We start from the raw sequence: 13,180 nt of genomic DNA, 5'->3' as shown, positions 1-13,180 counted from the left end.
AACCTCCTCCCCGGCATGGACCCCCCATCCCCCTCCCCGGCACGGTCCCCAACATTAGCGGCTGCCGCCATGGCGGCCAACATCGCTGGATGATCGGAAAACATGACGGCCTGGTGGGGGGGAGGGAAACGACGACATGTTATCATTGCCCATATCCCCTCCTCCCCCCAGGCGGGTGGCATGGACCGCATGGGTCCAACTGTTGGAGGCTGGCACCTGGCCGGGTGGACCAACTCACTTGCCCTCGCATCCCCCTCCCCGGCACGGATCCCCCCTCCCCGGCACGGACCCCCCCCCCCCCCCCCCAACCCCCTCCCCGGCACGGATCCCCCTCCCCGGCACGGAACCCCCCCCCAACCTCCTCCCCGGCACGGAACCCCCCCCAACCTCCTCCCCGGCACGGAACCCCCCCCCCAACCTCCTCCCAGGCACGGAACCCCCCCCAACCTCCTCCCCGGCACGGACCCCCCCCAACCTCCTCCCCGGCACGGACCCCCCCCCTCCTCCCCGGCATGGACCCCCCATCCCCCTCCCCGGCACGGTCCCCAACATTAGCGGCTGCCGCCATGGCGGCCAACATCGCTGGATGATCGGAAAACATGACGGCCTGGTGGGGGGAAGGGGAACGACGACATGTTATCATTGCCCATATCCCCTCCTCCCCCCAGGCGGGTGGCATGGACCGCATGGGTCCAACTGTTGGAGGCTGGCACCTGGCCGGGTGGACCAACTCACTTGCCCTCGCATCCCCCTCCCCGGCACGGATCCCCCTCCCCGGCACGGGCCCCCCCCCCCAACCTCCTCCCCGGCACGGGCCCCCCCCCCCCCCCCCAACCTCCTCCCCGGCACGGACCCCCCCAACCTCCTCCCCGGCACGGACCCCAACCCCCTCCCCGGCACGGATCCCCCTCCCCGGCACGGAACCCCCCCCAACCTCCTCCCCGGCACGGAACCCCCCCCAACCTCCTCCCCGGCACGGAACCCCCCCCAACCTCCTCCCCGGCACGGAACCCCCCCCCAACCTCCTCCCCGGCACGGAACCCCCCCCAACCTCCTCCCCGGCACGGATCCCCCGCCCCGGCACGGACTCCAACCTCCTCTCCGGCACGGCCCCCCCATCCCCCTCCCCGGCATGGACCCCCCTCCACCCCGGCACGGACCCCCATCCCCCTCCCCGGCACGGACCCCCCCTCCCCCCAACCTCCTCCCCGGCACGAACCCCAACCCCAACCTCCTCCCCGGCACGGACCCCCCCCCCCCCCCCAACCACCTCCCCGGCACGGACCCCCCTCCCTGCACTCCCCCGGAGCCCAGCCCACTCTAACCCCCCGCCGCCGCGCACACACACACACAACACAACCCGAGACACACCTCTCCTCACACATTCAGACTGCGGCCACACCATCGCCTGCCCAGAGCCAACCCCCAGGCCGTCACTCACCTCCACGCTGGTCGGCGTGAACCTGGAGGTTTAATTTACGTCGGCGTGAACGGTCATCACGTCGACGGGACTTCGGCCCATCCGGAAGGGAGAATATTGGCAGGCCGAAAATCGGCTGGCTTGTGCAGACCCGTGCCATTCTCCGACGGCAGCGGCGACATTAACGCCCCGCCGACTTTTCTCCCTTCGGAGACTTCGACAACCGGCGGGGGCGGGATTCACGGCGGCCAACGGCCATTCTCCGACCGGCTGGGGGGTCGGAGAATGACGCCCAGGATGTTACGATGGAGGGAAGGTATTGGGTAAAGATGGCTGGGCCTAGGACACTACCCTGAAGAAACTAAACTAGGAGCAGTGAGCAGATTATTGCTGAGTAAGACCCGTTTGATATGTCGATGGTTACTTTAATGAGTTTGTTGATGATTGAGAGTAGATTGATGCGGCGACACTTGGCTGTGTTGGATTTGTCCTGCTTTTTGTGGACCGTACGTACCTGGGCAATTTTCCACATTTCCAGGTTGTGGCCAGTGCTGTAGCTGTAGTCCGGCTAGGTATGCGGCTAGTTATGGAACACAAGTCTTCAGTACTGTTGCTAGAATTTCGTTGGAACCCTTAGCCGTTGAAGTATCCAATGACTTCAGCTGTTTCTTGAAGTCATGTGGTGTGAATCAAATGGCTTCTCTGATGCTGGGGAACTCCATAGGAGGGCAAGATATGTTTTTGGCAGAATATGCTCCAACCTTATCTTTTGAACTGCAGTGCTGAGCTCTCCCATTGGGGATGGGGGTATATGTGGAAGACTCAACCTCTTGTCTGTTTTCATTTATGACTGGATGTGGCAGGACTACAACACTTTGACTTAATCCACTGGTGGAATCGTTTAGCTCCACTTATCGCATGCTGCCTCCGCTGGTTAGAATGCAGGTAATCCTGTGTTGTTGCTTCACCAGGTTAACTCCTCATTTTAGGTATGCATCATGATGGTCCTGCCATGCCCTCTTGCATGCTTCGTTGTACCGGTGTTGATTTCCTGGCATAATAACAATGGTAGGGTGAGGTGTATGCCAGGCTGTGATATTATAGATTCTGGTTGAATACAATGCTGCTGATGGCCCACAATAGTTCATGCCCAGTTTTGAGCTTCTAGCTCTTTGAAATCTAGGTAGACTGGTGAGGATGTGGTCCCGTAGATTTTCCTCTTTTTATCACCTTAACACAGTCTAACAAATACGCCCTATAGGACTCTGTTAGCTCCTTTTATAGTGGTACTACTGAGCCACACTTCATGGTGGACATTGTAGTCCCCCACCCGGATTACATTGTGTGCTCGTAGCGCTCTGCGTTGCTTCCAGTTGGTGTTCAACATGGAGGAGTACTGATTCATCAACAGGATGCGAAGTGGTAATCAAGATTTTCTGGCCTATGCTTAACCTGTTGCCATGAGACTTCATGGGGTCCAGAAACAATGCTGAGGATTCTCAGGGCAAGTCACTCCTGACTGTATACCACCAAATCCAGGGATGGTGATCGTGGTGTCTGGGACATTTTAAGCCATTATTCCATGAGTGTCACTATATCTGGACTCCCAATTTTAGCACAAACCCCAGATGTTCTTTGTCTTCAGCAATCACTTGCAAGCGAGTATGATTGTCCACCAAAAAACTCCTGTTCCTGGCCATGAGTTGTGAGAGTCCTTGCGTGGCCGATGAGCCTGATCCCAGAGCTACGTCTCCGACTGGACACTTGGCAGGTGTTTCCGGGAGATGGAATCAGTCCTTGCATTCAAGATGGCTGGTAATCTTTTCTGGGGCTCCTTTTTCGGGATTCCTCTTACCATTTGGATTGGAATAGATTTGTTTATTGTCACAGTGGTACAGTATTGTCACCGAGGTAGAGTGAAATTTATTTTTCTGCCAGCAGCTCAACAGATCATTAAGTACAAGAAAAGGAAATGAAAGAAAATACACAATAGGGCAACACAAGGTACACAATGTAACTACATAAGCACCGGCATCGGATGAAGCATACAGGGGTGCAGTGTTAATGAGGTCAGTCCATAAGAGGGTCGTTTAGGAGTCTGATAACAGCGGGGAAGAAGCTGTCTTTGAGTCTGTTCGTGTGTGTTCTCAGACTTCTGTATCTCCTGCCTGATGGAAGAAGTTGGAAGAGTGAGTAGGCCGGGTGGGAGGAGTCTTTGATTATGCTGCCCGCTTTCCCCGGGCAGCGGGAGGTGTAGATGGAGTCACTGGATGGGAGGCAGGTTCGTGCGATGGACTGGGCTGTGTTCACAACTCCGAAGTTCCTTGCGGTCCTGGGCCGAGCAGTTGCCATACCAGTTTGTGATGCAGCCAGATAGGATGCTTTGCATGGTGCATCTGTAAAAGTTGGTAAGAGTTAATGTGGACATGTTGAATTTCCTTAGTTTCCTGAGGAAGTATAGGCGCTGTTGTGCTTTCTTCGTGGTAGCGGCGACGTGGGTGGACCAGGACAGATTTTTGGAGATGTGTACCCCATGGAATTTGAAACTGCTAACCATCTCCCCCGTTGATGCTGACGGGTATGTACAGTACTTTGCTGCAGTACCATTGGGTGTCTCTTAATCAGAAGGTTCCTCTAAGTAGGTCTTTTCTGGGCAAGGATCTCCCAGGCGTCTATATGTTGCATTTCTTGGTGTGAACCATCAGGGTATCTTTGAAGCACTTCCTTTATCTTCCACTTGTTCGGGAGCCCTCAAGGATATTGCAGTCAACAAGGCTGGGTGTGCCGTTGTTGTTTCTGGTGCCTACGTCAATGTTGGGTGGTCTGTCAGGTTACAGTACTTTTCGACTTTGTAGTGGGTTGATATAACTGAGTGGCATGCTAGTCCATATCAGTGGGCATTTAAGAATGAACCACATGGGGGAGGGGAGAAGGTAAGGGCAGCAGATTTCCGTCCCTAAAACACAGTAGTGAACCAAATGGCTTTTTATGACAATTGATGAGTTTTCATGGTCACCATTACTGCGACTAGCTTTTAATTCCAGATTTACTAATTGAATTTAATGTTCAGCAGCTTTGAATCCAAGTCCCCAGGACATTAGCCTGGGTCTTTGGCTTACTAACCAAGTGACATTGCTATAAGGCCATCATCTCCACACAAACATTTTCTGTCTGTTAACTAATCCTTAAATCTGTGCTAATATATTGCCCTCAATCCCATGAGCCCTAACCTCTTGTATGACACCATATTGAGTGCTTTATGAAAATTCAGATACAGTACATTCACTGGTTCTCCCCGTTATCTAGCCTACAGTTACATCCCCAAAAGTAGATTTATTATTTCCTTTTCCTGTTGATCGTGACCAATCATATTTTCTAGGAATCTAGGAAATTCTGGAAGATCAAAATCAATGTATCCCTTTTTGAAATCGTAGGATTATTACAATCCTAGACCAGAACCCCAACAGTGCCTTGCATACTGGACAGAAACCCCAATATTTTAAGTTAATTTTGTAAGACTGAGGAAAAGATACCATGCTCCAGAAGTGATTTCACACAAAATAGGGATGTGGTATATTAAAACAAACTTAGTACTGATCACTATATTAAGATCTCTTTAACATCACACAAGAATATCGCTTACAATTACCCCTTGCACAATGTTAATTATTGCAGAGACACAATAACCCTTAACTGATATTTTTATTCCCACTCAATCAACAAAACTATCTCAGTTCTCAATACACTTTTAAATATCGTTAGCAGACCGAAGCATACTTGCTTAAGATATGTTCTTTTAAGATGTATTAAGAGATGGACCTGAATCCTGATCGAACAATGCAGGATCTTTAGCTGAAATCCTCTGAAACTGTCTTCATCGTTTGACTCCCGTAACCACTTCAAATTTCTATCAGTTTAATTCACTGTTGAAACTGCCTATCCTGTTCACAGTCAAATCTGTTTCTGGTTTGTCCTGAGACAAACTACATTGAGAGGAGATGCTTGACTTCTGCTCACATCCAAATCTAAAACTCAATGAAACTGCTTTTCTGCAAAAATGACTGTCGCTCTCGCTCCTCCCATTAATTACATCATTTCACCAAGCTGAAACACAATGGGTGGGATTCTCTGATCCTGGGGCAAAGTGTTGACGCTGTCGTAAACGCCGTCGCGTTTTACGACGGCGTCAACAGGCCCCCAGGATCAGCGATCCTGCGTCCTACAGGGGGCCAGCATGGCACTGGGGTGACTCTCGCAGCTCCAGATGCCGATACTGGTGTCAAACGGGCGCCGCGGGTCTGCGCATGCGCGCTACGGCCGGCGCGAATTCGTGCATGCGCGGTTCGACCGCCGCGAACTCGCGCGTGCGCGTTAGTTTCCTTCGCTGCGCCGGCCCCGACGCCCCCCCCACCACACAGGATGAATGCCGAGGTCCCGCTGGGTAGGACCACATGTGAACGGCGCCGGCGGGACTCGGTCTATCTCGGCGGCCACTCGGCCCATTACGCATCACCAGAGAATCGGCGGAGCATGAATCCCCCCCCCCCCCCCGGCCGGGGGGTCAGAGAATCCAGCCCACGGTATCTAATTAACTACTCTACAGGGAACCGTCTGAATACAATCAAAAACATAATCTTTATTAGTGTCACAAGTAGGCTTACATTAACACTGAAATGAAATTACTGCGAAAATATCCTAGTCACCACACTCGAGTGCCTGTTCGGGTTCACTGAGGGAGAATTCAGAATGTCCAATTCACCTAACAAGCAAGTTTTTCGGGACTTGTAGGAGGAGCGCCCGGAGGAAACCCGCGCAAACATGGGGAGAACGTGCAGACTCCGCACAGAGTGCCCCAAGCCGGTAATCGAACCTGGGAACCTGGCGCTGTGAAGTAACAGTTCTAGCCACTGTGCTACCGTGCCACACTCGATTAGCCCAACCTTTTACGATGTCTTACATGCACTAAACTAGACTTTTAACCATTACTGCACCAAATATATATAATACAATATATATGAAATTCATATATTTATCACAGGATGTTGCTCATGGAATCCAGATAATTTGTTGGCTTTTAATTCCATTAATTTCTCCAGTATTGTTTCCCTGCTAAAATTTCTTAAGTTCCTTATTTTCACAAGACGGCTGGTTCCCCGCCACTTCTGGAATACCTTTGACTTCTTTCGTAAAAACAGATACAAAATATTTATTTCAATGTGTGTACATGTTTGATATCATTAGTCCCCTGCCTGCTTGTGTATTTTTACAGTCCCCTGCCTTGCGTTGCTTTTCAAGGATGAATAGTCCTGTGTTTTCATAATGCAGAATTCTGACACTTGGATAAGCCTCGCTGCTCTTCTCTTCACCTCTTGAGGGATTAAATTTTTACTGATCATCAATGAATGTTTTCAAGCTGTGGACTAATGAACAGAGAGGTTCAGCATGAGGGGCTTAGACTGGAGTTCTGATTTGCCACCCAAGCTCAACATTTTATGGCCTGCACTGTAGGGATTGGATGATTTCAAGGTTTGATGAGGCCAGCAACATGAAATGTGCAGTTTTGTTTATAATTTACCAACTCTTAAAACAGCACCTTGTTGAAACCAAGTGAAAAAGCAAAATAATGCTAAGCTGCTAATCAAAAGGGCGGCAGGTTGGTGCAGTGGTTAAAGTGCTGCCTCACAGCACCAGAGACCCAGTTTCAATTCCGGCCTTGGGTGACTGCGTGGGTTTCCTCCTGGTGCCCTGGTTTCTTCCCACTGTTCAAAGATGTGCAGGTTAGGTGGGGCTACGGGGTGTGGGCCGAGGTAGCGTACTCTTTTGGAGGGTTGGTGCAAACACAATGAACCAAATTGCCTCTTCCTGCACTGTAGGGATTCTATGATATTTCTACGAAACAGAAAATGCTGTAAAAATGGGCGGCACAGTGGTTAGTACTGCTGCCTCACAACGCCAGGGACCTGGATTCGAACCTTGCCTTGGGTAACTCTGGAGTTTGTACGTTCGGCTGTGTCTGCGTGGGTTTCTTCCAGGTGCTCCACATTCGTTCCACAGTCCAAAGATGTGCAGGTCAGGTGGATTGGCCATGATCAATGTGAAGGGTTACAGGAATAGAGTGAGAGAGTGGGCCTAGGTTGTGTGCTCGCTCGGAGATCGGTTCAGACTCAATGGGCCAAATGGCCACCTCGTTCACTGTAGGGTTTCTACGAAAAATACAGCAGGTCAGTAAGTATCAAGGGAACAGACAAATTACAGTTCATATGTAGTTGGCCCATCCCCTTTTGCTAGCAAATTCATACGGGCATTTAGCTTTGACGTGGAATTGTAAAAATATGGAAGATAATCTGCATGTAGACCTTTTGAAATGTAAAGCTTAAATTTAAGGGTTGCCTGGATTATTTCCATATGTTCAGACTTCATGTTTAAAGCAAAACTAAAAAAAATGCTTTTTGCAAGTCGTGGTGGGTTTTGCAGTTTCAGGATTTCATAATGTGAATACGTGAACTTGCTTTTTTCCTTTGTAGGAGATCCACAAGAAAGTTATGTCTCTGCAATTCCGTGACTGCCACACAAAGATCAAACATGTAGATGCTCACGCCACATTGAATGATGGAGTGGTAGTTCAGGTTATGGGTGAACTGTCAAACAACAGACAACCCATGAGACGCTTCATGCAAACTTTTGTTCTAGCTCCTGAGGTAAGAGAACTGATTAATACACTTACCTTGCTCCTTTTGTGAGACCTCTGATTGAAATCAATGTAGTGACTTTCTGAAACCTATTACTTAATTTTTTAGTGTGCTTTTTTATTATATTTCTATAAACACAAAATAATCAAATCATGCTTGGAATTGAAAGATTTTGAACCTGGGAAATTTATTCATAAGATCATAAGAAATAGGAACAGGGGTAGGCCATTTTGCCCCTCGACCGTACTCGGCTATTCAATAAGATTATGGCTGTGTTGAGTTCCACGTTCCCTTCTACCCCCAATAACCTATAATTCCCAAGCCTAACAAGAATCTATCCGCTGTAAAATTATTCAGTGACCCAGCTTCCATTGGCTTCTAAGGCAGAGAGTTCCAAAATTGCACAACCCTCAGAGAAAAAAAAAGTCCTCATCTCTGTCCTGTGCAGGCACTTGCTAATTTTAAAACAGTACCCCCCTCGTTCTGGACTCACCCACAAGAGGACGCATCCTTTCAATGTCCATCTTGTCAATACCGTTCGGGATCTCATAAAGTTAATCAAGTTATTCCTCTCTCAAGTGAAAACAAGTTCAGCCGTTCCAACCTATTAAGTCAATCTGCTAATTTCAGATCTCAATCTAGTAAATCGCCTGAACCACCTCTAATGGATTTGGGGAGACCCAAAACCGCACACGGTATTTGAGATGCAGTCTCATCAATATCCTGCATAACTGAAGCATAACATCCTTACTTTTATGTTGAGTTTCTCTTGTAATAAAGGATAGCATTTCATTAGCCTTCTTGATTGCATGCCGCACCTGCATACTAACCTTTTGTGACTCATGCATGAAATCCCTCTACATTCTACAATTGTTCTCTCTAAAATAATTCTAAATTTGTCAAACAGTTTCCATAAAACTGTGAACAATGTACACTACTACTTTCATAAGGTTGGTTTGATTATTTTGGAGCTTTTGTATCTCCTGTACTGTCTGGTCGGAGCAGCATTTTGCTCTTGCTAATGATTCTTAAAACTTGTTTTCCTGATTGCTGAACTGCTGAAAATGTACTTGATGGCACAATGTCTGAGAACAGGATAACCGCTTGTGTGTGGTTGCTGTGGGTCAAAAGTGTGCTTCGACGCTTATGGTTCATGCATCTATGGTAATTGATGATTTGGTGAGGTAGTTAAGGGTATGTATGGAACCCTGTACTATCAAGGAGTCTTATCTTTTTAGAATGGAGGTGGTGGGGGCAGGCGGGGGGAGAATCTGTAGTACAACACCACCTGAAAATTAAACCCGTGATTCTAACATTGGGCATTGTGAAGTCCACAGTATAAACTTTTGTAAGGGGGAGAAATTGATCAATGTTTTTTGATGTAATTGTCTTTTTGTGCTCCATCTTTGTTTCTCCATTCAGGGTTCTGTTGCAAACAAGTTTTATGTCCACAATGATATTTTTCGCTATCAAGATGAGGTTTTTGGGGATTCGGATACTGAGCCACCAGAAGGTGAGCAAATATATCTCGATTTCCCAAGTTAACAACTAACAAATCCAGCCATACTGTTCATTCAATAATTGGGAGTTTCACCTTTATTGTACTTGTATGTTTATTTAAGCAAAGATTTTTTGGCTGTCTGCAATGCTGTTGAGTATCATAATAAACATACATCAACTGTTGGATATTTGGAATGACCGTGGAAGTTTCTTTAATGTGTCACGGCACCCTGGGCTAGGGCGTGGTCAATTCCAGCCCACTTTGACCTGGAGTCACAACATCAATAATTCTTATAAAGCTTTTGAGATCTTTGGCTCTAGACTGTTCCAATGACTTACAGGCACCAGATTGGTAAGTAAAACACAAGAACTATTTCTAACAACAAAAGGGTTAAAACATGCAATATATAAATTGGAAAAATGGCCTGCTAATCTATTACTTTCCCCATTGATCGTCTCACCCTCTACCCAAACACGCACAAGACAGATGCACACAGAGGAAGGGAAAGGGGTAAAATGATGAGTTTTAAAATATGGAGGATTCTTGTTGCTGATGTTGAAGTCTTTGTAGTCTGCTATCTTCCTCGGATTGGGAGTGTTGAAAACCACCAGTTTGGATTGGATCTTCTGGCATGTGCATATAGTCAGAACTCTCAATTATCAGCCTCACTAAGGTAAGATTAGAGTTGTCCAATTATCAGATTTTTAAAAGGAGGTTTTCAAATAACCCAGCCTGCCTGATGCTGGTCTGGATCTTCCTGAAGGTTTAACTGGCTGTGGAGAGTGAGAGAAAGGCCTTTTCTTCAGGATCTTAGAGAGGTCATCAGGAGAGAGAGAGTAGAGAGAGAGTGAGAGATCAGAACTGTGGCTCTACAAGCCTCTTATCAAAAGTGAACTTCATTCTACAAAATGGAGCCTGCTCATCCAGATACAAAAGTTAGAACAGCCAAGATAATAAACTAAGGGAATGCACAAGGAAAATCAGATTTAAATAGGAGGATCCTAACAAACGGGAAGGCTTTCGAGTGCAGGCTACATGTCCACAGCCTGTTCCAACAAACCTGCTTCTTAAAAACATAACTATTGGTACTTCAAATAGACATTTTCATTCTGCTATTTTGAGTGTTCCTCAAAATCTAACTTATCATTCAGGCTGTGATTTGCAGACCATTTTGTCTAGTACTGTATTGTAGAGTTGAAGCAAACCAGTTCCTCACTAACCTGTGCTGGCTCATTCAGTGCTCAAATATTAAATGATCATGTCGGGGCCATAGCTCCGTTGTATTAAATCTGATGAGTAATGTTTCAGAAAAACAAGCTGCTTCCATATATGGAATGTTACATATCATTTTCAAGTGATGTGCAAAGATGTTTTCTTTTTTTTGTCTTGGAGAAAATGTTGCTCATGATGAATTGGGTATCCTTTTCTGTGAGTTGTCATGTGAGAGTACCTTTAAGAAATGAGTGTTTAAGAAATGTACCTTTAAGAAATGGGTGTTTATCAGTGAGGTCAGAGTGTGGGTGGAGCTGGGCTGTCTGTCAGCTTTTTACTTTTGTTTTAGGCTGTTTGCTGCAGGGTGTGTTTTAGCTTCGTTTTCAGTGTTGGAGCTGAAGCCAGACCAAGCAGGTGTACTGCTGTTCTGCCTGCCATCAAAAGACTATCTCTTGATCGTTTGGTGAATTCAGAATTATGAATGTTCTCAGTAATTAATGTAAACCTAATGTGCTTCTGTTAAAAGGCGTTTCTTTTGTCTTCTGGATGTTGTTTGGGAAGTTATGAAGCATTACTTAGTGTTGTATTCTTTGGGGGTTATATTTGAATTGATGGTTGCTAAGATATTCACTATGTTTTAAAACGGTTCACTTGAGTTCATAGAATAAACATTGTTTTGCTTTAAAAAATACTTTTCCATTTCTGCTGTACCACACCTGTAGAGTAGGTAGTGTGCTCCCCATACCACAATCTATTAAAAGTTGTGGGTCAGGTGAATTCCATAATACACTTTGGGGTTCTCTAAACCCTGGTCCATAACAAATTGGGGGCTCGAGGGGGATAAAAGTCTTATCTATTGGATTGGCTTAGTGAACTTAAAGACAGTGAGGAGTGAGCATATTGTGGTTGCTTATCAGGTGTGGTATTCTAGTTGTAAGTGGGGAGTGTGTTGTGGACAGTGGCTCTTTCAGGAGCTCTGAAGTTTTTGGGGGTGGAGACGGTCACACGCAGTACCTTACGGACAGAGACTAAAAGTAGACTGTTAGATTAGGCAAGAACATTGCAGTTGACATTCCCTGACAAAATGCGAAAAGGTGAGGTAATTATGGTGGTGGCGAAACATTTAAAGTTGCCTGAGATACGGTTTAACTCATTCGAAATGGCAAAACTTGAGTTACAAATTAAACAAATGGAACACGAGAAAGAATTAAAGCAGCTTGAATACGAAAGAGAGAGGAAATAGAAAAGGAGAGCGAAGAAAGGAGAAAAGAAAGAATAGCCCTAGCAGAACAAAAAGAAAGAGAAAGGGAGATACAGATCAGGGAAAAAGATAAGGAGAGAGAGAGTTTGAACTTCAGAAAATGGCCATGAAACATGACAGTCAGTTAAAATTGGCAGATGTAAAGGGAAACATGCAGTTGGATGATACTGATGAGGATTGTGAGACAGAGTGTCAAAAGTCGAAGGCTTGGTGGAATCTATTTAAATATGTCCACGCATTGCCCAGGTTTGACGAGAAGGAGGTGGAAGCTTTTTCAATTCATTTGAGAAGGTGGCTAAACAAATGAAATGGCCACAGGGCATGTAGGTATTACTGATTGAAACAAAGCTGATCGGTAGGGCTAGTGAAGTGTTTGCATCACTACTGGAGGAGGTATCTGGGACGTATGAAGAGGTGAAAAAATCCATCTTAGGTGCATATGAACTAGTGCCTAAAGCCTACAGACAAAGGTTTAGAAATTTAAGGAAAGAATTTGGTCTAACATACATGGAGTTTGAAAGGCTCAAACAGAGTAATTTTGATCGGTGTCTAAGGGCTTTGAAAATAGACCAAATGTATGAAGCTCTCCGAGAAGTTATACTTTTGGAGGAGTTTAAAAATTCAATTCCTGATGTTGTGAGAACTCATGTGGAAGAGCAGATGCGAGATTAGCAGCAGAAATGCAGATGATTATGAATTAGTTCATAAATCAAAGCTTGGTTTCCGACATCAGTTTAAGCCTGTGAGGGTTAGAAACTGGGGACATGAGAAATATTCAAGTGGTAAAGGTGATATGATGGGAGATAATAAGGAGAGTGTACCTCAGATTGAAAAGGAAATCCAGGAGGGTGGAAAAGAAATGAAAAGTTTCAAATGTTTTCACTGTAATAAACTAGGTCATGGAAAGTCACAGTGTTGGTGGTTGAAGAAAAGCACTGGGAAGGCTGATGTGGTAAAACAGGATAAGACAGTGGGGTTTGTTAAAGTGGTAAAGGGAAGCCCAAGTGAAGCAAAGGAGGTGCAAAAGATTTTACAGCCTGATCAAAAGGTGATTGATTAAAAGGTGCCAGATATCTTTAAATAATTTACTTGTGTGG

General features: G+C 46.4%; 1 protein-coding gene across 2 annotated transcripts in view; it reads left to right on the top strand.

Moving 5' to 3' along the window:
- g3bp1 (GTPase activating protein (SH3 domain) binding protein 1) overlaps positions 1-13,180 on the top strand; it is a 57,177-nt gene that overhangs the window by 15,929 nt on the left and 28,068 nt on the right. For both annotated transcript variants that reach the window (XM_072512602.1, XM_072512603.1), the window contains exons 4-5: positions 7,945-8,118; positions 9,532-9,622. In XM_072512602.1, coding sequence (XP_072368703.1) covers positions 7,945-8,118; positions 9,532-9,622 — 265 coding nt within the window. The remainder of the gene's footprint in view (positions 1-7,944; positions 8,119-9,531; positions 9,623-13,180) is intronic.

This window comes from Scyliorhinus torazame, chromosome 7 (genome assembly GCF_047496885.1).
Source record: "Scyliorhinus torazame isolate Kashiwa2021f chromosome 7, sScyTor2.1, whole genome shotgun sequence".
In the NCBI taxonomy this organism is placed as follows: domain Eukaryota; kingdom Metazoa; phylum Chordata; class Chondrichthyes; order Carcharhiniformes; family Scyliorhinidae; genus Scyliorhinus; species Scyliorhinus torazame.
This window is presented reverse-complemented; position numbering and strand designations above follow the sequence as displayed.